At 42.1% G+C, this 27,482-nt stretch overlaps 1 protein-coding gene across 3 annotated transcripts in view; it reads right to left on the bottom strand.

The window, feature by feature from the left end:
- Positions 1-27,482, bottom strand: part of EPG5 (ectopic P-granules 5 autophagy tethering factor) — a 66,300-nt gene that overhangs the window by 32,461 nt on the left and 6,357 nt on the right. For 2 of the 3 annotated variants that reach the window (XM_006261028.4, XM_019496029.2), the window contains exons 3-24: positions 26,824-27,067; positions 25,646-25,782; positions 24,883-24,990; positions 24,163-24,236; positions 22,890-22,992; positions 22,179-22,293; positions 21,374-21,524; positions 19,356-19,511; positions 18,835-18,992; positions 14,963-15,117; positions 13,368-13,508; positions 12,868-13,032; positions 11,381-11,500; positions 9,467-9,726; positions 9,002-9,142; positions 6,829-6,973; positions 5,158-5,355; positions 4,512-4,622; positions 3,652-3,771; positions 2,073-2,239; positions 1,637-1,864; positions 806-929 (exon numbers count right to left, since the gene is read on the bottom strand). In XM_006261028.4, the coding sequence (XP_006261090.2) occupies positions 806-929; positions 1,637-1,864; positions 2,073-2,239; positions 3,652-3,771; positions 4,512-4,622; positions 5,158-5,355; positions 6,829-6,973; positions 9,002-9,142; positions 9,467-9,726; positions 11,381-11,500; positions 12,868-13,032; positions 13,368-13,508; positions 14,963-15,117; positions 18,835-18,992; positions 19,356-19,511; positions 21,374-21,524; positions 22,179-22,293; positions 22,890-22,992; positions 24,163-24,236; positions 24,883-24,990; positions 25,646-25,782; positions 26,824-27,067 (3,321 nt within the window). Of the gene's footprint in view, positions 1-805; positions 930-1,636; positions 1,865-2,072; positions 2,240-3,651; positions 3,772-4,511; positions 4,623-5,157; positions 5,356-6,828; positions 6,974-9,001; positions 9,143-9,466; positions 9,727-11,380; positions 11,501-12,867; positions 13,033-13,367; positions 13,509-14,962; positions 15,118-18,834; positions 18,993-19,355; positions 19,512-21,373; positions 21,525-22,178; positions 22,294-22,889; positions 22,993-24,162; positions 24,237-24,882; positions 24,991-25,645; positions 25,783-26,195; positions 26,800-26,823; positions 27,068-27,482 lie in introns of those variants that run through there. The other variant, XM_019496030.2, reaches the window with a different exon arrangement.

Raw genomic sequence — 27,482 nt, 5'->3', positions numbered from 1 at the left:
AAAAATGCATTTAAATTACTAGGAGCAGCCTTCAAGGATCTGCCTAATCAATGAGCTTTCACCCGGCAGTATCATACAAAGGCTCAAGTGCACAGTGAAAAGAATAATTCAAGCTTCCCTCTTGATCATTTTGGTGTAATCAGGAAATAATTCATATCCTAGCAATGTGAGCAATGTGGCAATGAATGTCTTGCATGCCACTGAAACAAGTGATTTTGAGTAGCAGTTTGTACTTGCTGCATCACATATGAGCTCTGGCTCAAACACAGAGGGAAGTCGTTTGGATTGGTAGGTAAGTTTCTAAGAAAAAAAAAAAACTTCAGGGCGTTTATAGATGTACTCTGGAGGGCTGGGGGCTTTAATTAGCAAGCTGCACTAATTCATTGCGCCTGAGCATCATGTGCATCAGTGTCCCTGTGCTGAAAAATGGCGGTGGGGCACTTTGAGCTAAAGCTCATCGAATCAGCTTTAGTTCAAAGTGCTCCGCCACCACTTTTCAGCACGGTGACGCTGATACACGAGAGGTTGGAGGCTGCTGGAGCGTATCAATTCCCATGCTCCAGCAGACTCAATTAATCGGATCTTCTCTAACGCGCTGGATTTATAACACGTTGGAGCAGCCTCGCTGTAAGTCTATAGGAGCCCCTTGTGCTGTTGCCACTGTGCCACATGGACAATACTAAAAACTAAAAGCCTGGAGCATCCCACAGTATCAGCAGTACCAACTGTCTGCAGTATCAAGCAAACTACACTTTGAATCCCAAATCGTCCCATTCCCACCCTTCCCATCATGCTGGAGTTTCACCTGCTGATTCTGCATGATCTTTGCAAGTCTATACGCATCATATTGCTTTGGTAAAGAAGGAATGTACGTGTCTCCTTTCTGAAAGCTCTCTTCCTCCAGCCACAGAACAAATACATTGAAAAGCCTAAGAAAACAGAGAAAATAAATCAAGTTTCTTTTGTGCATTATTTCTTTCAATCACACAAAACACATGCCCACTATACATTTCACCATAGTCTGAGACAGCTACATCTTGATAAGCAGTAAACGCTGAACTGGGAACCTCTGGAACTGAAAGAACATGTCTCTACAAACTGAGCTAAAACACCAGGTTCAGCTGTAGACTGTAATGGGCTTGCCTCTTCCACAGATTTCATGCAAAAGAAAACATGCTACATATATACTAACCAGGGGGATACACCAAAACCCAACCTAGATGTGCTGGGTTCTCTGCAATGTTCTACCATAGCATGTCAGCTTAGTTTGATGAGACAAGAAGCAAGGAGACAGACTGAGAGTTAGTTTTCAGAGGTAAAACATGGGAAAGTCCAAAGGTTACTAGTTTCAAACGACTCAGATACACACAGTGGGAATTCAAACGATGATGGAAAGAAGTTAGGGCGATAAAAGAGAAAAGCAGAAGTAATGGAATTAAATTTAAACAGGAAAAAAATTATGTTCATAATAAGGATTCTTACAGGTACATCCTAGGTAGGTCAGGGGTCCCTTACCTTCACACCCCAACCAATATAGCCTGGGTGGTATTGTTCTGTCGTGCAGACATTACCTCAGTAACTGCACTAAAAAGCTTAGCTGTGTCAAAGAGAACTGAAACAGATGGGCACTCTCTACCTGACAAGTTCTTTATGCAGTTCTGGGGAAGTCAGGTAATCCGGAGAGCAGCTTCCCTTTTCTGATGACCCTTCACCGCCATCCAAAGGACCCTCTGCTCTCAGCGCTTTACTAGCAGCATGGTGGAAGTCTGCCACCTCTATCAAACGCTGCTTCATTTCATTCAACAGATTAACTTGAGCTGGGCTCTGGAAAAACCTTCTTCCTATACAGCCATCCACAGGGAGCCTGAAACAACAGAAGTTTCATTATCAGACTGATATCTACACAATAAACTGATCTTCTGCTTCTGTAAAGAACTGGCAAAGAAACCTGTTTTCAACTGAGCTCTTGGCTCCACAGGAAAAGGATTATACAAATGAGATTACCAGGTGTTGTGTTTAAGACATTAGTGCATGCCAGTAATTATACAAGAACCTTTATGACTAAAGCTTACCCATATTGAGGCCCTGGTCGGTGAAGGTAAAGGAGAAAGAATTTTTGCCAAATGAGGGGAAGGAGAGGGTGGTCTGCTGGGGTTGCAAAAGCTTGATGAGCCCACCGGTAAATCATTAGTCTCTGAAGAGAAGGTACAATGGGCAGCTTCAACAGAGCCTGGGCTTTCTGCAAAAGCAACGAAGGAATCATTTCAAACAAGTTCATAGGATCATAGGAAAGTAGGGTGGGAAGGGACCTCCTGAGGTCATCTAGTCCAGTCCCCTGCAGGATCATCCCTGACTAAAGCATCCTACTCAAGTCTCCATTTAATCCGCTACTGAAAATTTCCAACAAAGGAGATTCCACTATTACTATCCATAGCCTGCTCCAATGCTTGACAACCCACAGAATCAGAAAGTTTTTTCTACACCCCAACCTAGTTTTCTGTTGCTGCAGTGTCAAGTCATTGCTCCTACTCCAGTACTCTACAGACAGAGAAAAGGTTATCTCCATCCTCTCCATCATCACCCTTCAGGCAGCTGAAGATTTACCAAATCCCCTCTCAGTCTTCACTTCTCCAGACTACAATAACCCTAGTTTTTCAGCCTTCTTTGTAAATCACACTTCCCAGGCCCCCTAATCATTTTTGTCATGTGCCACTGGACTCTTTCCAGTCTGCCCACATCTTTCTTGAAGCATGGGGCCCAAAACTGGATGTAGAGCTGAAGGTGAGGCCTCACCAGCGCTGAATAAAGATGACCAATTTCTTTATGAAAATTTACACTACAGAAGTCAAGATGAAAGGTGGTCCAGTGAGACTCAAGAAAACCGAGTTAAATTACATGGCATTGTCAGAACTTCCTACACAATCCTGGGCTCAGAGAGCTATGCAGAAAATGTTAACCCACGATTCCACCTCTTTATGGTCTCAGCTCTGGATCTGTTGCATAGTGACAGTAGCACTTCCCCAATTCACAGCAGTATTCGTAAGGAGAAACACACTAAAGATCAGATGCTACCATAATGTGACATAAATATGTTAGTTATTTTACCATGAAAGGACGTTAAAAATAAGTCATTAAAAGCCAGGCCTTCAGCAGGGTCATTTCCAAAGAATTCAAAAGAGTCTATAGGAAAAATATCAGCCAGCTGACCAAATAAAGCCTTAAAAGGGTTGCACTGGTGTCTGTGAAAGCAAAACTACAAGAAACAGAACTACAGCTGCTTGCAGACGTTAAAAAAAAAGTGGCACTTTACTTTAAATTCCACACGCTCCCGCACCAAGCCTGGCACATGCCCAGAAGAGGCAATACATTAGTTGGACCCAGCTTGCTTAATGTCTGTATACATTAGGTGCTTTAGTGGGGCTTTTTGGGCGCTTTTATCTAATTGCCAATTGAATCAGCTTTAGCTATAAGAGCCAAAAAGCCCCACTGAAGCACCCGATCCATACAGATGCTGCGGACCAGGTCAATGTAACGCTGCTGCTTCCACTAAAGCATGCGGGGGGGCAGATTCGTTTGTCTTCTTGACATCTACAATCAGCCTGTATGCCCAAAGAGGGTTTTTTTTTCTTTTAAGGGCCACTCTTCTCTTACCTTCAGAGCCTGGTCTGGAGTTAAAGCATTGATTACCAACTCCCCCTCCACAACTCTGCGGAGCTGAGAATCTTCTTCAAATATTGACTCCATATTCAAAACTGTCCATGAAAACCAGACCTGCATGACACAGCAAAAGAAACATTGCTAACAGAGAAAAACCTGCCATTTTCCAAACAATCAAATATCTTTTAAAAGATCCTCACTTTCAAACTCCAATAGCTACGTCACAGGAAACCAGGGAGGAAATAAAATGAAGTTTCCGTGAGCAGAAACATTTCACCTCACCCATTTTTCTGTTTTATTGAAGACCAGTTACAACCGGAAAGCTCATAGGTGAGGAAAAGCAGCAGGCTGGTAAGATCTGTAGCTAAGATCATCAATACAGAGAACTCCAGATATCACAAACTACCCAGATTTTTCTTCTTTACTATTATAATTGAGTCTCTTCTCTCACAATCTCGGATTGTTTCTGGTGCTTGGATAAGATGCATCTTGTATGTGGAAAGGAGGTGGCCAGTCTCAAAATATTTCTTAAAGACTGATCTAACAGACATTTCAGTACCTGCTCAGTCTCACTCACTGACAAGAGAATGAGTGAGAAGGATTTATTAATAGCTGCGTTAAATGAGTTCTTAAATTAAGATTTAGGATAGATATTATCAACATCCGCATCCCAAAAGGATTGCTGCAAATGGGGCTACACATATTCAATCTGGATTAGCATTTAAACCATCACAATCAGCCATTTGAAATAAGAAAAAAAAAAAAGGAATGGCATAGAGCAGTAGACATTATTCAAGCAGGTGACATAGGGAAGGAAACACATCACACTTTCAAGTGATCTAATAATTTCCTACCTGAGAGGAATTTGCATTGCCCTCGATGAAGGAAGGGGTCACATTGCCTGCCACAATCCAGCTGACCAGTGAAGACAGCAGACCTTTGTCCGAGTGATAACCTAAAGCATTCTGCATGGGAAATGTACACTCAGTAAAGAATGCAGGACAGACTAAGAAGGTTTACAAAGCTCTGGACCAGAACAGACCCTTCTCTCCAGGATGCCCCTTATGTGTATAATCAAAGTCCCAACCCCAATTCAAAAAGCCACCCACAAAGTGCCAACCTGTATCTCTTTTCTTCCAAGCTGGAATACTGATCATTGGGAAGTTGCTCCTGTTTGGGGGTTTCCCCAAGTATCCTCACCTTGGTGTCTGTCTTTTAAGGCCAGAACACTGTTTTTGCACTGAATATGTTCTAAAAGCAACAAGTTTATCAATGAACTCCATTTAATTAAATGCCTCTGTATTCCAAACTGCCCTCTCATTCATGTGCCAGTTCTGTCCCCAGTCCTGTTCCACGCAGTGTATCCAAATACACAAGCTCCATTGTACACGATTGTAACAAGAACACCAGCAACATTTCAGATAAACAAGATTATGTTCTGACAATCCTAAAACTAAACTCTAATACATTTTTCAGTCTGCATTGATACACCTGTTTTACCTTGTGCTGCTGATAGAGCAGTTTTTGGAGACAATCCTCTTGACCGTATTGGAAAGCCGCTTTGCATAAATGATCCATCAAGAAGAGCGTTGCTCTATCTCGGTGCCACAGCTGTGGGCTAGTGAGGACCTGAACCCAGAACTCCAACACTGCCGCCTGCCCCACTGCATTAGGCTGGCTGCTTATAAAGATGTGATTCTGCCAAATTAAGGGGTGCAATTAGAAAACAGCACACAGTCTGCATTATTAAAGCTAAAAAAAGCGTACTGAAGAGTTGCAAATCTCATATGTTTTCATGACAGTGATCACAATGTCATCTGTCTAGTTCATGGTGCTGCGCCCTGTATCTGTAAAGTATTTGCTATTTTTGAGGTCTCTGATCTCAGAAATCCTGTGAATAAAGATCTGGTGGGGCCAAGGAGTCTTTGACGTTTATGAACACTCTCCTAAAGAAGACAACCACTGAGGCCACATGCTAAAAAATTCAGCAGGCTTCACATGACGTCTATTTCTGAATTTATTCTCCTCTCCCTGCCAAGCAAATCTCTCACCAGGTTACTACAGGTATTGGCTTCTCTCTTTTCCTAAGTTTGCTAGTCTATCTAATTCCACAAGGCCTAAACCTCACTGCCAGTACTAGAAACACTCTGGATGACCAACACCAAGGCTTTCTAAACCAGTGACATTTCCCAAATGCAGTCACAAACCAGTAATCAAAAAGGAAAACTTTCTGACATCTGCCAGATCATTACTTAATTACTGCCTTAGTCAACTTTAATGTCAGCATGACAACAGCTTTGCATTATCTTGTAGGCAACTTTGATGATCATTCATCCTCTGTCCTTTTAACAAACAAAAGCCTTGACCAGTGGTCTAGAAAATCTGCTTTCTTAGAAAGCTGGCTAGTGCCTCTCAGTCATGTACTTAAGGTCTAATCTATCATCAGGTTTTGGGACAGAAGGCAATTCTCTGCCCAGAAAACTCAAGGGTCCTTTGACTTCCTCTGCAATAAGTAGCATGGTTTATTCTCTAAAACCATGTGTGCATGTCATCTAATCACACCCATGCCATTGTAGAGGGCTCAAATTAGAAGCACCTTTGTTTCTTCTGTCCTTTACCTGTAGCATGTAGCTTATTTTCAGAGGATTGAAATGCTTTTGTAAAACTAAAGTCTTCAGATACAGTATTTTGGTGAAATTTGGTAGCCTGCAGTATGCTCAAGATTAGACTAGATGAGCCCTACCGGTCTGGATTCCTGTTATATATTATAACATAATTGTTATGTTAATACACACACGTTCTATATATTAACATTAATTATAAATTAGTATCACTATAATATGTATATATGTGTGTGTGTGTGTATATATATGTACCTACTACACACACACTTTAATATACACACACACATATATATGCACATATTATAACATAATTGTTATGTTAATATACAATCATGTTAATATTATATATATTAGCATGACAATTGTGTTTGTTTATAATACATATATATAATATGATATACACACTATATAACATATACTTTAATATATAGTAAATAAGACAAGACAGAGAAAGAGGAGGTGGGTTACAGCATTAGCATACTACACAGCGAAATCACCACACTGATGCATTTTAGGTATAACGTCCATTCATGCTTCATCTTCTGACCTGGATCATGCTGTTGAGAAGCTTAATGTTTTCTCCATAGCTCCCTCCTGTCAAGTGCTGGGCCACTTTGTGTGTAACCTGTTGAGTCATTCCTTGGGGAACTCCACTATCCACATGAAGGAAGAGTTGGATGTAAGACAAAAACCTGGGGGTCATAACAATCACAAATAAAATTCACTCCGTTTTAAGATTTTGTGGTGTAGTAGGCACAAAGAGCCTGGCGTTTTTTTTTTGTTTTTTTTTAAAGGGGTGCAGGGAGTGATGCCAGTCTCCAGAGCCTGATCCTGGTATGCAGGGGTCTAGCTACCCTGTAGACCAGCCACACCCCACTCACGTGTCCCCACAGAGCCAAAAGGTTGAGGACCACTCTTTTAGCCTAGTCCTAGCTGCTAAAATACAGAACATTTAAGGTAAAAGGTGCCAGTCACTAGGCAGAATTTGTAAGAAGCAGACATTGTGACCAGGAGTGTCCACCTCTAAACACCTCCAGCTCTTTTCATAAATGACAGTAAGGAGCAGATGGGAGGTAGGTTTCTAAGGTCTCCTCTGGTAGGCCTACTCCCAAGTTAACTGCATGGGACCCAGCTTATTATCCTCCAGCATCAGAAAGATCACATCTGAACAGTATGACACAGGTTGAGAGGGAACATCCCCTCTAAAATGTAAAAATTCATATCAAAGCAGTTTTTTTCAAATATTTTTGACTTTCCGATTCCAGATTAACACTGAAATACTTGGTAAAAACAGCATGTTTTCAAAAGAATGGCAAAAGGAAGGATGAATGATCCAGGGAAAGAAAGAAGGATCTCCAGAAAAGGCATGAAGATGGATATGGTAAACAGCTAGCAAAATAATGCGAGCAGAGCGAGTCACAGTAACTGTGTACGTGACTCTTTAGTGAGATCTTAAAACCTAAGGTCCTCTCTGCTCAGCATGGACATGCCCTACTGTTCCTCAACCAACTTCCTCATTGCCCACTGATGTGCCATATGCCAGTGGACTGCCACGCTCTATGTCCTTTTCTTTACGCAGAGTTTCTACCGTTTTTGGGGGAACTGTGTAAGCCTCAGAATATTTGACCCTTGCAGACTTGCCAAAGGACAAGAGAGAAAAGTCAAAATCAAAAATGTAAGCCATCACTCCTGCGAAAAGAATTAGGGCAGAAGATGTGCATCCTGTTACAGAAGCCTGATCTTGCTTCTCAGATGGTCTGGGAGATGTGAATGCATAATCAGAAGCTTGGAAAAAAGATGAAGTGGCCTCTGACTACAATTATTTTGGTATACACAGTAATTGGGAGAAAGGCCTATGGGGACACTGATGATAGGAATTGTTTATAATTCAGGTTCTCTTTGCTAAGCTATCTTGCCAGAAGAATGTGCTCTTTGAGGTATCTGCTGATCTGGAGGGAAAGGGGAAAGAAAAGGTGGAAAGAGGAAGTGGTGGGGGGAACAGTGGGGAGGGCCTGCTCTGTAGGGCCCTGGCTACCAATTTAGCCTCAAAAGCATTTGAAATCACAAAGGATTTTCAGTATGATGGCTATGAAAGCCTGGCAGGAGACTGATGTCAGACAACCTGTACAGCGCATCTCAATGATGTAGCAATAGGCCGTGGGTTCTATGTGCACTACCACTTTCAGATGTGCTTGATGCTGCATCCATTCACTATACAGTATGTTTTTACGATGATACATGAAACAATCAATTTGGAGAACGATTGCAACAGGTCCTGATGGGATGCTACACTAGTAAGCTACAGCAACAGGCACTGCGGATATTGGAATGGGAGATTATAACATGCTCAACAGTACCAGCATTAACAGCTTGCCAGCGGCAATGCCGCCTGTTTGTATAGCTTGCTCACACACAGGCATAACAGGCAGGCTGTCTGGAGACTAAAGAGCTGTACAAAGAACAACAGCAATATCCTCAACAGAAAGAGGCATGGTGATGATAGTAGTGGGTGGTTTCTGCCACTGCACTGCAATCATGGTCAAAAGATTACTTAGCAAACATCCGTTGTTTTTCTAACCAGATGTCAGCAAATGCTACGTTCTACTCATTCTATTCGGATCATATTCAGCAAGTGGCTGGGCATTCAATGACCCCTGACAGTTAACGTGAATTATCCCTCTTGCAGCACTACATGCATTAGAGTTAAGTATCATGCTTACTGATCATTCTTCAGAAGGTAACACTGGCAAGGGTAGAACAAAGGCAAGATTTTATCCAGCACATGGACCACTGTTCTCAGGTATCTGGACTGCACCAGTATGCCCAGCAGAGGGATGCCTTCAGTGCAGAACTTCTCAATGCTGTCAAGGAGAAAAAACAAAACCGCCAGGAAGTGTCAGTTTTGTGAACTGTTAAATGCAACCAACCATGTTCGAACCTCTTCCTCCCCAAAGATGTCTAGTGCTAGTGAAATGCCCTGTCCCTACAGCCTGAGACAGTAAGTCCTCTAAGCTATAAGTATTTGCTGCAGACACACACAGCTTATTTAATGCTTGATAAAAGGCAAGAAAAGGTGGGTGATAAACTCTTTGAGATGCTGTCCTCTCACCTTAGAGTCCAGGGACACAGAATCAGCTCTAAAAGAACCAATTCATACTATTACTAGTAAAAAAAAGTATGCTTACGTATGACCTGTTGTAGTCATTGCCAGTGCAAGGTAACAGCCAATAGGTATGCCTCCTTTAACAGCCTTCAGTAGCGGGTGAAGTGAGGCAGACTCTGTCATATCAAGCACCATGTTGGAAGCAGGAATAGCAGGCCAGCCTTGCTGCACACCACAGTCATTTCTGTGCAGCTTTAACCTCAAAATCAAGCCCCATGCCCACTGATTAAAGGAGGTCTCTGGTGTCTCTCCATAACGGACAATGCTGGCCAAGTATGAGACCTAAAACGAAAGGACAGCAACATGACTGAAGACAATAGCCAGATGATCAGGGTGTGCACTCAGGTATTAGGACAGCTGGTTCAATTCCCTGCATGACCTTGGGCAAGACACTTGGTCAGTTCCTCATCCAACAAATAAGAGAGATCTCACAGGGCACTGGGACAGAACACTGAATACGATGACAAAAATCAATACTATGGTTTTGATACCAATCCCCTGGCGATCTTTAAAAAAAGTCTTGATGTCCATCTTGCTGGGGTCATTTGACCCCAGCAGTCTTTCCCACCCAAGTGCAGTGAGGCGGGACACAAGGTCCCTTCCAGCCCCTAACATCTATGAAACTATGAATAGGGCAATGTTACAAGTGCAGCTGGTAGTACCACCTTTTAAATTTCTCCAAAACATCCCATATATCAGGTCCTATTTTCAGTTGCTTTTAAAAATTTGGCCAAACTTTGAAGCAGTTGAGCTAAAATTTTCTACGGCAAGTGACTGCCACGGGCCTTGCGTGCGTGCAGGCACAAAATGCGTGCAGGCGTGCATACAAAATGGCTAAACAATCACCTTGCCAGGATCGTTTGACCCCAGTGCTCTTTCCTGCCCATGGCAGGGGGTCGGACGTGATGACCTGCTCAGGTCCCTTCCGACCATGCCAACTATGAAACTATGAAAATTTCATCCCAAACATTCAATTCCTTTCATGAATTGCGTTCCTGAAAAAAAATGGACCTACTTTGGGAAAGAATCAGGAATGTAGCTAAAACAAGTATTTGTGGGATCTCTCTGCCTCGTTTTGCTGCAGGTATTGGAAAGTGTATAAAGAAAACAAGCCACCAGGCTGCAGAAAAGAGGCCCCAAGGGTAAGGTGGGCTGAATGTCTTCCTCTTCTTCCAGCCCCCCTCCCCGCCTGCAATACCTGGATTCCATCTCTGCCCTTTAAAAGTGTTCCTATGTGATTGGAGGCCAGAATGATTTGCATCCGTGCTGAGCACTCCCAGCCATAACTAAAGTCAATGGGAGCTACAATTTGAACTCAAATCACTAGACAATGCTAAGATAGGGATCTCTCTCTGACCTGAAACCTCTCTGTGCCTCAGATAGGAGACAACGTCTTCCCAGCTCACAAAGGAGTTGATTAATCCATTTAATAAATATTTGTGAAGAGCTCAGAGACAGTAATGATTAGAACCATGGAAAAGTCCATGGGGAAATCATTCTATCTTCAGAAGACATGAATACTGGGCAGTGAATAAGAACTTGAGCCTCAGACTGAACAGTGAGAGGAAACCAAAATATAAACAGTCACTTGTTGATTGTTCGCTATCCAATTCTGTGCATCCGCTAATCCACAGGCCTTTGGAAAAATTAATTAGACTGCATCATAATATATTATGTAGAAAGGAACAAGATTAAGGTTACATGGACAATCTTGATTCTGCCATTCCTAATTACTGTTTGACATTTTAACCTAAACAACCTTCTCTTGTTGTTGTATTTGTGTATTAAATATCCTTTATGTTTCATAACATGGCCATAATTACAGCATGGAGCTTGTTTAATGAAAGGTTTTCAGGATGGGACTCTTGAAGGTTCATCTAGCGCACTCAGCAGGAACAGAAAAAAATCAGTCACTGCAATCAGGAAAGAGAAGTACCTGTTTCATGCTTTCAGAAAGCAATCCACCATATGGCTTCTGAGGGAGGTACTTCTGATATGCTTCCAGGACCATTAATGCAACTTCAGCATGGACAGCGGAATCCAAATGAAGAGCATCCTGATGAGGTAAAGTTTGATTTTTTTTTTTAAATTAAAACAAGGCTTTTGAACTTGCACCCTAATTTTATTTGCATTGTAACCAAATAACCAGTGATGCTGCACTATACAAATAAACATTAAATCTGAATAGAAAAAGGAAAAAAAATTGCGTTTAGATGAGCCAAAGGCCTGGTCAGCAGGAGAAGCTTTGGGCCACTTACTGAAGTACAATGTTCAAGGGACAGGGCTCTGGGGCTGGGAACCCTATCCAGGGTCAGTGATCTCCCTACAGTCATTATGAGATATTAATTCACTTCTAGATTTGCCAGCTCTAATCCTCAATGAATACAACTGTTTCAAAATTAAAATGTTTGTAAAATAGATCAAACCACAATTCCAATGACTAGTTCCTAGTTTAAAGGACTTTCCCCAGAACAAGTAAAGGACTCCAACCATACCGTAATATAACAAAGGCCTCCCTTAAATCAGCTCCATTCCCAGGCTCTCCACCTAGAATGCACCACCTTCTCTATCGGCCCCTGGGAAAGGTAAGCTATGCACTGCACCTAAACATGTGGGTGCAGGCAAACCCAGGACAGAAGTTGTCATAGCTGACTGGCCAAAAGGGACCACTGTGATCACCACTGTGACTCGCATCTAAACACAGGCCATAAGACTGCCCAGAATAAATCTTTGTTTGGACTAGAGCATCCCTTTTCTGAAAATCTCAATTCACAAACTGCCAATAATGGAGGCAAATTCATCGTAACCTCTAGTAAGTTGCTGGAAAACTAGGACTGGCAAGACAGACAACTGACTGGTTAAATACTGTCAGCTGACCAGTCAATTGACAATACATTTTTAACTGGTCAAAAATTATAGAAATTTTACAGAAATCCCTACATTTTTCATAGTTTTCTTGGCAGAAATATAATTTTTGACACATTTCTTAATAGAAAACTAGTGGGTTTTCTGTGTATTACTCTGACCTAATGGCAATTCAAAAAAAAATTGACTGATATTTGACCAGTCAATTGACCGAACTTGATTTGGCCAGTCAAATACCCAAACCTGTGCCAAATGCCCTGTACCCTGCTGCTTCCTGCTTAGGAGTGAACTTCCTACGCAGTACTTGAGCTCATCTCAACTACGGCAGTACGTGGAGGAAGAGAGGTCTTCCCTCAGATTGCATGATCAAATGATGATGGGAAGCCTGTAGTCTCATGCCTTTAAATGCACACAGACCAACCCAAGACAATGCCAAGGAATCAGACATCTTGTGTAACTACAGTCCATTCTTGCTGAAATTCAGGATTAATTGAAGTACTGAGCATCACTTTTTCTCTGGTTTGACTGCATGACAGGCCTTCTGTTTTTAATACATACATGCTCACCAAATCCCCAGTTCAGCCCTTCCAGGATAATACAGGCTAGTTTATTCTCCACAGCAGTCAGGTTATAATTTAATAGCCAGTCGCGAATCAATGCTATTTCTGATGAAGAAGGCTTCCACAAATACAACGGCAGCTCTTTAAACAAGTATAAGGAAACCTTTGGGAGAAAAACAAATACACATATACTTTGAATCAAAAGTTACAGAGACTTCAATTTATTGCTAAGAAAGCATTATGCAGGACACAACAGTAAAAATAAGCTTAATAAGGACAGATCGTTCCCCAACACAAATCCGAACTTCCCTCATTCCCCCAGTATATTTACTAAGCACACTTGCTAGCAGTCACAGCACTGTTATCTACTTCCACCACTTTGTAAAGCCCTCAAAGCCAAATTCTGATATACACACACACCCATAAAAAACAAAAACACAGCATTCAATTTAATTTAAGGATTTAAGTGGCTGCTTTAAATGAAAGATCAGCTCTTACCATCCCAACTTTCTCAATGGTCTCTCTCACTCGATCCAAAAGTACAGAAATAATCTGAGTATGGACACCTGCAATTGCTCCCAAGAGTTCGCGGCCAACTTTTGAAAAGGTTTCTCTTGTATAAAGGCTGACATAAGATACCTGAGGAAGTGAGAACATGGAAAACACTCGCTGAGGTTTACCTTCATTGGCACTGCAGTAAAAGGTCTGCTGGAGAATACAAAAAGGAACACTTTTTTTCTTCTGCCAATTCCAGATACTCATGTCCATAAACTGCAAACCCCGAGATATTTAACTAATTATTCTGTCACATTGTGAAAAGATGCTGGACCACTGTGCCAGAGCTACATGAAACCTTCCAAGGCTCAGACAACTAAAAGGGAGTGGACATGCATAGCAAAAAACTCTGGAAAATGATGGCTAGAAAATGGTATTTAGAGGTTTGCTTTTGGGAACTGGCTTGTAGGTAAATATGATATGCATTAGAATAATGGTCCAGGGCAACAGCAAGGGTTAACTGACTTCTAAAAAGCCTGTCTGTGACAGTTTCCTCGAGGCCCTCTGTGTCTGCTACAGACAAGCAGAGAGCAGACACTGAGGCTGGGAAATTGAAAACATGTTCCACACTGTTCCATAACATGAAATAAAGTGGTACCCAGTCAGTGCCCAACTGCAGGGCCCTTGAGATTTCTGGTTTTGGGGAACACACCAAATTAGGAGGAAACCAGTAAAGCTCAAATTAGGATCTGTGCACGTGATGGGTTTGTGAAAGAGGAATACGCTGACAGAACAACATGTGGACAGTATGATGACCACAGAAAGACCAATCAGCGATGGCCAGAAATGAAGAGTCATCAAAAGGGGAGAAGAATACAAAAGGAGGGATTTCACAGAAACAAAGGATCCCTGAGAGGGGAACCTGAGGGCCCCATGGACAAAGGGCATACCACCAACCCATCTCACCCACCCCACTGGAGGAGGTGGGCCTCAGCCTCTGACCTCCAGGCTGCTGACATCTGATATTCAAGAGAAAACCTCTGGGTGAAGCTTGTGTACTTTGACTCTGATGACAGCTCTAGGACTGGTAGATATAGAATTGTTTGCATAATTCCTATCTGCTATCACTGTGCATCAATAATATTTGCCTATTACTAAATGAATAGGACATGGTCAGTCTGAGGGTTTGGGTCCGCCCAGAACAAGGCATCTGGGTCATAAATCCAGTGCCAACACAGTGCTGGAGTTCCATGCTTGCTCTGTTCTGATGCACTACAAGTCAATTACAAGGAAGGGTTGGTGGGCTAAGGACTGAGAAAAGGGAAGAACTGCTTTCCTACATTCTGACTTAATTCAGTCCAACTTGGCCTAGAGCAGTACTGTTCATTTGTAGCAAAAAAAGGCAAAACATCCAAGATGTTTTAATTCAGTCCTACAGCATTCAACAATAAGCCAGATAATAAGAACAGCTTACTGAAAGTATACACTATAAAATCATAAACTACCCGATGAGGCAACATAGCCCCTAAACTTTCCATTAGAATTAACAATAGGAATCTACTCAATACCTTGTGGAACCAACCCCTAACACTGCTCACCTCATATATCTCCAGAACAATGACTCTGACAAAGTCCTCATCCAGATCAGCCCGTTTTGTTTGTGCCATCTGAGCAAATGTAGTGAACAAATAAATGTCTTCTGAGCAGTTTATTGATTTAAGAGACTTCTCAAAACTCTCAAGATGTTCTGGATCTACAGATAACATGGAGAGAACTCAGTTCAATATAAATAGAATATTTAATCACTTCAATTAACAATATGTTTTAGGTTGCATAATTGAAAAAACTTTCCAACTGTGAGAGTAGTTAAGCACTGGAACAGATTACCATCTGTGGAAATTTTAAAACACAGGTTAGACAACCATTTGACTGCAACAGTTTGACAGGGCTTACTCTGCCTTGAGCAAGCAGGTGGACTAGATTAGCCTCCTGAGTTCCTTTCCAGCTGTTCTTCTATTTTTATTTTCTCTACACAGTCCAATACCAAGCAAAGCAGTATAGAAACACAGGAAGTGCAATCATGGAACAGATGGTCCTCTCTCCAAAAATGGACAGTACCAACTATTTTGGAGGGTGGAATGACCTGCCCACAGCAAAGGGCTGATCCTGACTCCAGCAAATAGTGGCTGGTAAATACTCTGCAGCATAATGCTTCAGATCCTTCCTAGATTTGTCCTTACATTTACATTCTGAACATTGATAATACATTTCTTTTAAAGATCTTATCATGCTCTTGGCCTCAATGCTGTGGCAGCAAGTTCCATGGGTTGATTCCAATCTATATGCAGGGGGAAAAATATCTTCTCTCATTCTCAAATGCTTATCTATTGGTCCAAGGAAGAGAAAAGCTGAGGACGGCCAAACAAAGCTGTCAGGTTTTGAGCAAGTACTGCGAATTCCATGTACTGTGATCTTAACCAGAAATTCAGCTAATGAAGTCATAGATGCTAGAGTCGGGAGGGACCTCAACAGATTCATAGACACTGGGGCTGGAAGAGACCTCACAGGATCATAGAGTCCAGCCCCCCGCCCCAGGGGCAGGAAGTCAGCAGGGATCACAGGATCCCAGCAAGATAAGCATCCACATGTCTCTTGAAGGCATTTAAAGTGGGTGCTTGAACCACCTCCAGCGGCAATCTACTCCAAACCTTGGGGGCTTGGACAGTAAAGAAGTTCTTATAGTTTCATAGTTGGTAGGGTCGGAAGGGACCTGAGCAGATCATCAAGTCCGACCCCCTGCCATGGCAGGAAAGTGTACTGGGGTCAAACGACACTGGCAAGGTGTTCATCCAGCCTCCTCTTAAAGACCCCCAGGACAGGAGACAGCACCACGTCTCTTGGAAGTTGGTTCCAGATCCTAGTCGCCCTGACAGTGAAGTAGCGCCTCCTGATATCTAGCCTGAATCTACTCTCTGCCAGCTTGTGACCATTATTTCTAGTCACTCCTGGGAGTGCTCGGGGGAACAGGGACTCCCCCAATGCCTGCTGGCCCCCCCGGACTAGTTTGTAAACGGCCACCAGATCCCCCCTCAGCCTTCTCTTGTGGAGGCTGAACTGGTTATAGCCTGCCCTCATAGGGCCTGCCCTTCTGACCCCTGAGCATGCCGGTGGCCAATCTCTGGACCCTCTCCATGTTGTCCACATCCCTCCTGAAGTGCGACGCCCAGAACTGGACGCAGTACTCCAACTGCGGCCTGACCAGTGTCGCATAGAGGGGGAGCATCACCTCCTTGGACCTGCTTGAGATGCATCAGTGGATGAATGACAAGGTGTGGTTGGCCTTCCTGACCACATCCCCACACTGTCAGCCCATGTTCATTTTGGCATCAATAATGACTCTATGAACCTTTTCTGCCTCTGCACTCCGACCCCCTGCCTAGGCAGGAAAGAGTACTGGGGTCAGATGACCCCAGCCAGATGCCTATCCAGCCCCCTCTTAAAGACCCCCAAGGTAAAGGAGAGCACCACCTCCCTTGGAAGCCCATTCCAAATTTTGGCCGCCCTTACCGTCATTTTACACTGACTGCAAACTTGCAAACTTAGAGCAAATCTAGTCCCAAGACCAAGTTGTGTCCAAAGATCATGTTACCAACCAGGGAGGCTCCATTTCATCCATCCGGACTCAACGTAACAAAAATGATTAAACCTTGCACCAACTGAAGAGAACACCATTCTCTTGACTTGACCTTTACATTATTTTTGTTGATCTTGAGCCCAGTCTTTATGGCAGTTTCTGCAAGCACTGGCATTCTCTTTTCTACTGCAGTATAACCTCATAAATCTGGAAACCAAAAATCTGGGATTATCAAAAATCCAGCACTTACCCCAACCGCTCTGGGACTGGCCGCCACTCCCCTCCACCCCCTTCATCCCAGATGCAGAGATGGAAGCTTGCCAAGCACTGGCTGTGATCTTAAAGTCCACACTATTACTTCCATACCTGCCCCTCAGATGGAAAAAAATTTGCCAGCAGCCAAGATGCTACTACTTCCATGCAGCACAAACTGGAAAGGAATACTGGCAGGGATTCTAGGAATCTACTCATTTTCCTTCTGCAGCTAGCCCTGAGAGCAAACACCTTGATGCAAAAAGGATAACAGCCCCTTTTTCATTAGTTTCTTTCTGACAGATGCACCTTGCAAACTGAAAGGCTGCAGGCAAGAATGCTGGCTTCTTTCATTTCCCCCCCATAAATCAACTCCTCTGTTGATAAAACACTAATAGTGCTCCCACAAAGATCTAGGCAGAACAAATGTCAAGGAGAAAGACTCAAAGAAATGGCAAGAAAAGCAGGGAAAAAAGAAAAAGTGAATGGTGGAATCAGACTAGAAGGACAGCATCCATAACAGCCAGAATGATGAGACACTAACATGTTAATGAAAAAAATACTGAGGCCAAGAACTAAGCAAGTTAAAAAAAAAAAAAGACTAGACATTTATGCAGATAACAAGAACAGGCAAAATAAGAATAGGTACTGCTCACAGAAATTCTGGGAGGGATACACAATGGCATTCTTTAGGACTCAGATCAGGATGAGACCTGGGGGAGGACATATTATCTTGTATCTGCCTACTGCTCTAACATCTTCCTCCAAAGCAGCCAGTGCTGGCTAACGTTGCAAACAGATAGCTGAATTAGAGGGACAGTTTGGATGCAAGGTGGCAATCACTATTAAAATTAAGACTTTGGTTAAGAAGCTGTGTACTCACCCTACCTCTCAAGAAGTTTCCTTGCACATTTTAATACTTATGACCATGTTTTCTCCCTATGCCATAAATGAGGAGGCAGGGAACAATTATTTTCATATGGTTTCTAAATGAACAAGTAGAATAATGATACTGCTCTAAGTAAGCCCGGAGGAAGAGAAAAGTCCTGTGTTTGGCTCCAAGGATATAAAGGCAAGCGATCAAATTAAATAAATAAGATTCATTGGCATCAGTGAACAATTTAATCATAAGAACATTTTGCCACACAGAGGAGATGGGAGGATGACAAATCTCCATCCTACCATAAAGTCCCCCACAGCCCTGGTGGCTAGAAACATGAATCCCACGTTTTAGTTCACTATTCTTCACAGGCTTGCACAATACTGAACCTGTCTTGTTTTGTTTTTTAAATGATCACATCACTAGCATTCTCCTACTTCAGCATGCCACACTTTGCGGCAGCATTATACATCCATCTGGTTTGAATGAGAAGTTATGGTAACTGTTGTAGAGCAAACTGCATGAAGAGAGAACACGGCCACTTTCTTTCATATATTTTAACGTGCAGCATTCACATGGACACGCACAGAGACTCTCTTCCTTGCTCTTTGGAAGACATGCACATGGACACTGGAAGGTGGGATACAATTAAGAAAGGGTGCAGAATAGAACCAAGTGTACTCCCAGGGTTTCACAATTCATACCTTTGAGTTTCTCTTTGCAGTCAGCAAGCTGCACAGTGGCACAGAGCTGTTCCAGGTGCTCACTTTTTGCACAATGCATGATGAAGAAGAGTTTCCAAAGCATACTGCTTGATAATGTTCCATAAGGCATCTCAGACATGAACAGCCAGACTCCCAGCCTGATGGATTTGAAGTCAGGTTGAAATAATTTGCATAGTGATAAAACCCCAATGCCTGAAAAGAAGTTACAGGCCCAGATGATTTCCTCTAGCTTAGGTGCCTACACCTCAATTGGGAGAGAAGGTGCTACCATTCCGTCTCCATTAACAGAAAAATAGTAAATGCTATCAACATATTCAATCACAACTGCAGATCAAAGGCATCCACTGGGATTCTCCAGTCTGGAGGATCCAAACAGAGTTTATTTGGCCTCACCTCCGATCACAACTTCATACCTCCTTCCCCTCCCCACCGACCTCCAACCCCTTTTCTAAAGGAGTTTTGGTGTCAATTCTTAACATGCTACACATTGGAGTTCCTACCTTTTTGCCTTCAGTACATGTAGAACAGCCCTAAGAAATAGCTCATCAAATTCCAGTTGCAGCTTCTCCACAGTGTAGGGATGCATTATTGATCCATATTGCTTATTGCAGCTGATGTATTGGGCCCAATGGTCACTCACATAACAAAGTGTCATCCTGTACAATAAGGGTTGAGAGAAAAGAATTAAATAAAGTCAGTGTATTGTAATGCCACTGCAATGCAGAAATAGTAACTTTATAATGACAAGAGAGACAAATCCAACCTCCTGTCCTCTGTTTTCTGAGTCTTGAATAAAAATATCTTACACTACTAACAGCTGAAGTTCTTCCCTCTTCGGAGAGTCTTACAGCTCAAATTCCTTGGTGTTGCAGGTAAGACGTCATTTTACTAGACAAAACTGGCTAACACACAAAGGCTTGTGTCAAATATGTCCCTTCATGGGGAATTGGAGGTAAGTGAGGAAAAGTCCCTGTAGGCACATGTGTATATTTCTTCCAACTATGCTGTTGAGCACTGCCATTAAGCGGGACACACCCACTTGTTCCTGTTTGGCACACACTAAAGGCTGAAAAATACATGAGATGTAGCTACACAGTAATAAATACAGAAATTGCAATAAGACTGAAAGCACCACAGAGAGAGCAACAACTGTAGCTACCTTCATTTTTTTTTATGGGTTGCTGCACACCTAGAGCTAGTAAGCCATTCTCCCTTAGCATGGTCAAAGGCAGAGTAGAAATGATTCCTAACTTTAATAACAAAGCATCATCAAACTGCTTAACAGAATATGAAGAGAAAGCAAGATGCAGCATTTGTCCCAAGATTACCATCTCAATCCAGTGCTAAACCACACAATCCAACTACAGTGCATACAGAGTGAACTAGAAGAATTGTAAAACTAAGATATAGAGAGCATTTGGCTTTCGGTTATGTTCATTGACTGCAATAATGTACAGTCTTTGAAGTGATTCAGTGAATTAGATCTAAGAGAGCTCTACAATGCAGTAGAAAATATGAAGACTAAAGACATTATTAACAGACACAATCAAAAAAATTCTGCCATAATAATGGAATTTGCCAATTAAAATTGATGCAGTCTGATTAAATGGCTATGGAAAGCAGCTGGGTTCTGATGGAGACCTGTCTGGCTTCCACCAGCTTGCTTGTATAGCTTCTCTATAGCCTTGGTTTCCAGGTCCTGTGGGTCCCTACCACCTTAAAAATCAGAGGGTTCAAATGTTCCAGACTCCCATGCTACCTGGTTCCTTGAACTGGCAAATTTCAAAGCAACAGGCTACCTAGGTAGCAGGTTTACTGCTCTGACCAGCATTAATCTTCAACCCCAAAAGGAAAGGCACAAATGAGAACATGACTACAAATTGCATTTTATATGGTGGATTCCAGCCTCTCTTGGTGCCCTTTGGAGAGACAAACACACATGCTCCCAGGTATACTGTGCATCAGTAGAACTGCCAGACAGCAGCCTGTTCTCCATCCACGTCCTACTTGCTTTCTCTTTACATTCTGCTCTCACTTGGTGGTCTCCATGATAACAAAACAATACCTACTTCACAGGGTATAGGAGCAACACTGGTGGCTCAGAAGAGGTGTATTTTTTATTAAGGAAACCCTGTGTTCCATAATGCTGTGGAACCCACCCCAGCCAAGGAGGGAAGGCAGGCACCTCTCAACTAAACACCTGCTGTTTAACTACTAGTAAAAAAGGATTAAATCTGTATTACTCAGCTTTCCCCCCCCCCTACTTCACCACCCCATGTTGTAAGCTGGCTGCTCCATAGGGTTTCACTTACTGAAAACAAAGGCTTCAATAACTGAACTTACCACTAAAAAGAAGTGCACTGCAATCACCTGTGTAACAACTACATTCTCACACACAAATGAGGACACCTGCAACGTATGGCACATCTAAAAAGGTTATTCCCTGCCCTCCTATAGCCAAAGATAAGAAAGAGTCTCTGCAGACTGACAACAGAGGAAAGCAAGCAGTTCTTCTTACTTGATCAGATGACCGATTCGTTTTACAAACTGCCGATAGCGTGCTCTGTTAAATGTTTCCAGCCCCACAGCTAGAAGCTCCACTAAGGAGTCGGCAAAGGCAAAGATCTTCATCATCTCCTGGGGAGTTGTTTTTTCAGGAAAATAGTCACCTAAAAAACAACCAACATGCCAAGCCATAAGCTTCAAAGAAACCCATAAGTAAGCAAAAAATCTCAATAAGCATCTTCAATAAGCATCAGAAGCCAAAAGGGAAGGAACTGTTTTCTGCCATCTATTTAAATTTAGTTCATGAATATTAGCATATAGATTCACTGTAAATTCTAAGTATGCACATATAAATAACCTGTATACCATATGAGAGCTCCTGCAAGCACTCCAAGTGTCTGGACAAAGATAGACAAGAATATAACACAGCAGACAAAAACGTGTGAAAATGCAAGAGCAAGATGATATATCAAGTCACAGTCCAAGAAAAAAGAGACTGGATCTGAAAAGTGTAACCAATACTAGAAATAACAAAAAATAAAAAATCATTGAACAGATTACAGTGGAGGAAATCTAGTCATCCGTGGTAAAATGGAGGGGGTCTGTTAGACCCCCAACCTGTTTGGTATTTAAAATAATTCTATATTCACTATAAAGTTCACTTCAGTCATGTCTATTTAAATAAGGTTTTTCTGAAACAAGAACCGTTTTCAACTCTGCACACAGTGCCTAGCACAAGTGTGGGACCATTTTTAGTTGACCTTTAAGCATTACCACAATAAATACAAATAATAGTGACTCTTTAGCAACTGATTCACCTTTAGCGTTAAACCCAAGAAAATGCTGAAATAATTCATGAAATGGGAACTGTGACAAAAGGACAATCAAGTCATCTTCCAAAAGCAGAATCCAACTTGTTTCAGGATCTTCATCCTACAGAGAAAAGAAATTCAGAAAACTGAATTAGTTTTCCCCAGGAGAAAAAGATATAGTAAATAGACCTAACTATTGTACAGTCTAATGACAATCTTCTTTTGATGGAAGTCAGGGAAAGGTCATACAAAAGATACTTTGGTCATTTTCCATCACCTCATACATCCATGCTTCTATTCCCCTTTCCTATGCACTCATATATAACAGAAACTATCAGGTATGAAGAAAGGTCTGAAATAACCATCAAAGTAAGAAAAGAAACCAGGCTGGCCTGCAATGCATAACAACCAGAAAGAAACAAGTATTCAGATCTATTTCCCTGCTATTAAAGAAAAAAAACAGTATTTACAGCTATTCTTAGAACAGTTATTTCAGCTAGAATGCTTCAAGCAACTGAAATCACTGATGCATATCCATCACTGGAGATTCAATAATATATATTTTACAAAGGGGACAGAGGTGAAAATTTTGCTTAAAATGAAAGTCTGTAACAGAAGATCATTCAGTTTTCTACCCTCCTTGCCCCATTGCTTCACTCAATCTGTAAAATATGGATCAGCAGAAGCATTAAGAGGGCTTGTTTTCTTTTAAAGTACCTCTTCTCCTCCTTCATCTACTAATGTCCAGTTGCCAGATTCTTTTCCTGACGAGGAAGTTCTTTCATACGGCTTCATATGGCACATAAAGTCTGCTCGATTTCTGGGGAATAAAAATTCATTGCACATGAAAGTCAGTCTTTGATAAATTAGAACATTTTTATTTTAAGGTTGCAAGCTAATCGTTCGTTTTCTTTTAAAAACCTTTAAAAAAAGAAATACAGGAACAAGAAACTAACAAGCGTGGCCAACGCTTCTAGTGTGGAAGCAGAGTTATTGAGTAATAAACATGCACACTCAAGCTGGTTACAAAATTTACGGTACATTGAAACGTGTAAGATGCTATTGTTCCTGTTTTATAAAAGAGCTTATTTTCCAGAATCTGGACACTCATCAAAATGTGTTCACCAATTTCCAGATCTTCAGACCCTGATATGGCTTCCTAGGCATCTCAGTAGGACTACCACACAAGTCATTATGCACTGAAATCAAATCTCTGATAGACCTTCAACTAAACAGAAGCATCAGATAAGTTCAGACAGACAATTTATGCTCAACTGAGACAACTTCAAAAATATCTACCATGTGTATGAGAACGGAGATTTTTTTTAATATCTTTTATCAGATCAACTGTATAGGTGAGAAACATCTGATAAGTTTTTCAGTACAAAGCACCCTTTCTCAGTTTGTGCCAGAAAGCTTATCTAGCCTATCTCCCAACTATACAGCAGTTGGTTCAATAAAAAGTATCTTTAAAAATCCCCTTGCCACTCAGGAATTTCCTGAATCATTAGTTACAACAACACGTATCACCTGTACTTCCTCCTTAATACACTTAGAAAAATTCCTACAAAATTGATTCAGTTCTGTTAGTCTCAATAGCTACATTAGCCGCATCCAAAGACCCAGTGGCTTTAACTCCCATAATGCAGTACACACACAAATATGCTCCATTAAAACCCTGTAATACTTGTTCTTCTTTGCTGTTTGTTACTGTAGCAGAACACTTTAGCACCTAAAAAGGTGCAATACAAAAGATGCACTACAGGTGCAAAAGGTGCAATACAGTGTAGTGCTTATTAACTCTGTTAAATTGGAAAGAGGTCATAATAAGGGGTAAGCTAATAAAAGGTTTGGGACTTAACCATTTATGCGCCCATTTTTACATTTATTTTGTGGGTCACCCTCTCCACATAGTTAGAAAAACTGAATTTGTTTAGTATTTATCTGTGTTTTCAGAACAAGTTTCCAAATTCACCTCTTCCACACTTACTTGACAGGAGACATTAGCAAGGCAAGGGATTGCATAAAATGAAAGACGCCTGATGGTTTATCCAAGACTTTGATCTGAAATTGAACAGAAATTTCAATTGAAGCAAATCCAACTTTCGTTTCAGCTTCCAGATAAATACAAATTGGGTTTTCACAATATGGATTTATCTTTAAGTGTCTAACATGATTTGTGTCTCAGTACCACTGATCCAAGTCAGAAGCAGGTCAAATAAGAACAAGACAACTCCTGCCCTTAGCTGGAGATGTTGCTATGATGCAGGCTTGGGAGGACCATCTCCAACAGAAGGATATGCTAAAGAAGTTGGGAGGGGGAACACACCACTATCAAACCTTCAAAGAAAGATCTGGCTCTTTTTGGGGCTGCCTTCACCTACTAGTACCCCTGTGTGGATAGAAGGAAGGGAGGGGGAAAAACTATGGTGATTGCCTCAGTTTCCCTCTGCTGGTGTCTTAAATCCTCCCTATGTGGTACGTCAGATATGAATAACAAGTCTCTCCTTTCCTGGAGCAGCCAAGTGTATGGCTAGTTCAGAGGCCTGCACCCTATTTGAGGGTTGAATGTCTCAGGATTGGTAGGGTCTGAATGCCCTAACTTTGCAAGCTCTAATAGCTGGAGTTGCTAGAGGAACCAAGTACAGTCCTCCCCTCTGGGTGCCAGCCCCCAGGACCTGCCCAAGCAAAGAGAATTAAACATTCACACCTGAATGAACGGAACTGCCCACTTGCTGACACCTGCTGGGCATCGAAGGATATGGTTCAAAAGGAAGAGGTGGTCCCCTGGGCAGCCCACTCTCTGCAACACTGACACCTAAACAATAAAGGGGATTTTGTCAGAGGAATTTCAACCACAGCTCCTTTACAACCTTGTTTTATAATCGGTTACCTTCTGACTCCAACACACTTTTGGTCCCTATACAGAATGCCAGATCACCAATACTTTGAAGAGGCCAACACTGAAGGCCTACTTGCTAGATAGGCAAGGTTCTTTGGGTAGATGTGATACCTTTTATTAGACCAATTGAGTACTTGGAAGAAAGTTCTTTGCAAGTTTTCGGGTGCAAATCACCCTTCTTCAGGCATAGGAAGTCTCTGCTGTTCACTGTACAAAGAATTTTATACAAATGTACTTTCCACAAGGAGTGATAGTGAAAATGTCAGACTGACATGCCTTAAGACCTTTCCCTCCAACATGAGCAAAACGAGCTGAGAGATTCCCCATGTTATCCTCTTCACCCATCTGGACCACCTTTGGGCTCTCCAGGCTCAAGGTCTTTACAAGGCCTCTCAATCAGAAGCATCAATGAGGCAGTTAATTTTGCAAGACCGTTTTTAGGAATGTAGGCACTCTCTGCTTATTACTGGGAAAAAGCCACAAAACAAATACCAGTTACATTATCATAGATAGGTGGCAGGATTTAGTCAGCTTTAAGAAAACAGCTGCAACTCCATGCACTCTCCCTTACCAGCCTCTGCAGCCAAAGGAGAAGATCACTCTGGAACTGGGGATCATCGACAACTCTACGCATGAAACTGAAGAGGACACTGATGCATTCTTTCAAGTGACCCAAGTCTACAGAAAGATTTTCTGGGTGCTTTGGAACTGAAAACCAGAAACAGAATTAGAACTCCTACGCCACCTTTTAGAGCCATGCCATCTTGGTTTGGGGGAAACAGATTGTTTGTTCTCTATTCCTCTCTATGTTGTATACAAGGTATTCAGATCTACACAGCTCCTTTCTCAAATTATAGTTTAAAAAACATAATTATTAAAATGATTAGAAAGCAATTTCTCAAACAAGTATCATTTTCCCTTTCAAGAAATGGAAACTTCTGTACCTTCCCTCTCCCCCACCACTAAAGCATGTCATTTTCTCTAAAAGGATATGGTGTTAATAGGAAGACATGAAGGAAAATGAATCTTCCTAGCTCAGAAAGATTGGACAAGACTAACTTGGCGCTTTTTTTCAGAAGGTGGCATATTTTCTAGACAAAAGGAAATGTTGTAGACCTTACCTTAGACTTCAATAAAACATTGGTTGTATCACGTGTTACATCGGAAAGTACAGTATAGACTAAAAGGGTGATTACCCCGAGCATGGTAAGGTAGATAAGAAACTGGATAAAAGGAAGTCAAATGCAAATTATCCCCCACCACTTCAGTGCAGCGGGCACTGCCAGTCTTCGGGCTTCCCTTTCCTCCTCCCTGAAGGTACGGCTAGAAAACCCAATTGCAGGATCCCACAGCAAGAGGACCTGGGAGACCTAGCGTCAACAGTGCAGCAGCTGGGGGTGAGGAAAGACAGTGCAATGTGCAGGGGATGGGGTCTGGTACAGCCCCATCACACAGCATGGTGGGGGGGGTGCCCGTGTGGTACAGTGCAGCACAGCATGCAGCTACAGCCTGCAGCCACTCAGACATTGGACAGTCCTGACCTAAACGGTCCTTTCCAGTCCTGCGGTCCTACACAAGTGAAACTAGTCGCACCGCATGCATGCACACACACGCATGCACAATCAGTTCTGGCATGAAGGAAGAATACTCTGAAAGAGAGTCCAGCCACAGAACTCCAGAACGAAGACTCAGCTACAGTATTCTGCATTTAATGAACATCACAGGCTGATCCCCACATCACTGACACACCTTGCTCTTGCTTCTGAAGAGCCACAGATCTCAGCAGGGAGGAGCTGTTGAGCAATCTGTAGATATAAGACTCCACCTGCAGACGGGACAACACTGAAGTGTACAAGTGCAGCGCAAGCGTCTGATGTATGTGCTCTGCTTTGGCTTCAAACAATCTCTTTAGTTCTCCCAAGACACTTTCATTCATCTCTACTGTCTGGTAGCGATGATGGCCTGACACTTTGCATTGATCTTCACACACACCCTGCAAAGAGAAAGAGGTTTACATGCACAGGATTTTTTTTTTTTTAGTGTTCTTATAAGAATCTGTGCTTACACACAGCTTTTTTGCTACAGATTTCAAACTTTTTTTTTCAATATTATACTCATTTCAGAAAAGAAAGAAAGGAAGCTAAGATCCATTCTTGAAAGCCGATTCTGATTTTGGCTGTCCCACTTAATTTTCAATGGTGGCTGACACAAGAGTGGATGGGTGCCCTTTGCCTCAGAGAAATCAAGCCCTACAAACATTCCAGTACTCAAAAATTAGGATAAATTTGGGTCTGACTTGTTCAAGACCAAACAGTGAGTTAGTGGCAGAGGTAAGAACAGATAAGGATTAAATCCCTTTATTCACAGCTTCAGACCCAATCCAGTACAGGGCCCCTGCTTCTTAACAA

The sequence above is a fragment of the Alligator mississippiensis genome, chromosome 3 (genome assembly GCF_030867095.1).
Source record: "Alligator mississippiensis isolate rAllMis1 chromosome 3, rAllMis1, whole genome shotgun sequence".
NCBI classification, from domain to species: domain Eukaryota; kingdom Metazoa; phylum Chordata; order Crocodylia; family Alligatoridae; genus Alligator; species Alligator mississippiensis.
The sequence above is the reverse complement of the archived record's forward strand: the minus strand, read 5'-3'. Positions and strand labels throughout refer to the sequence as shown.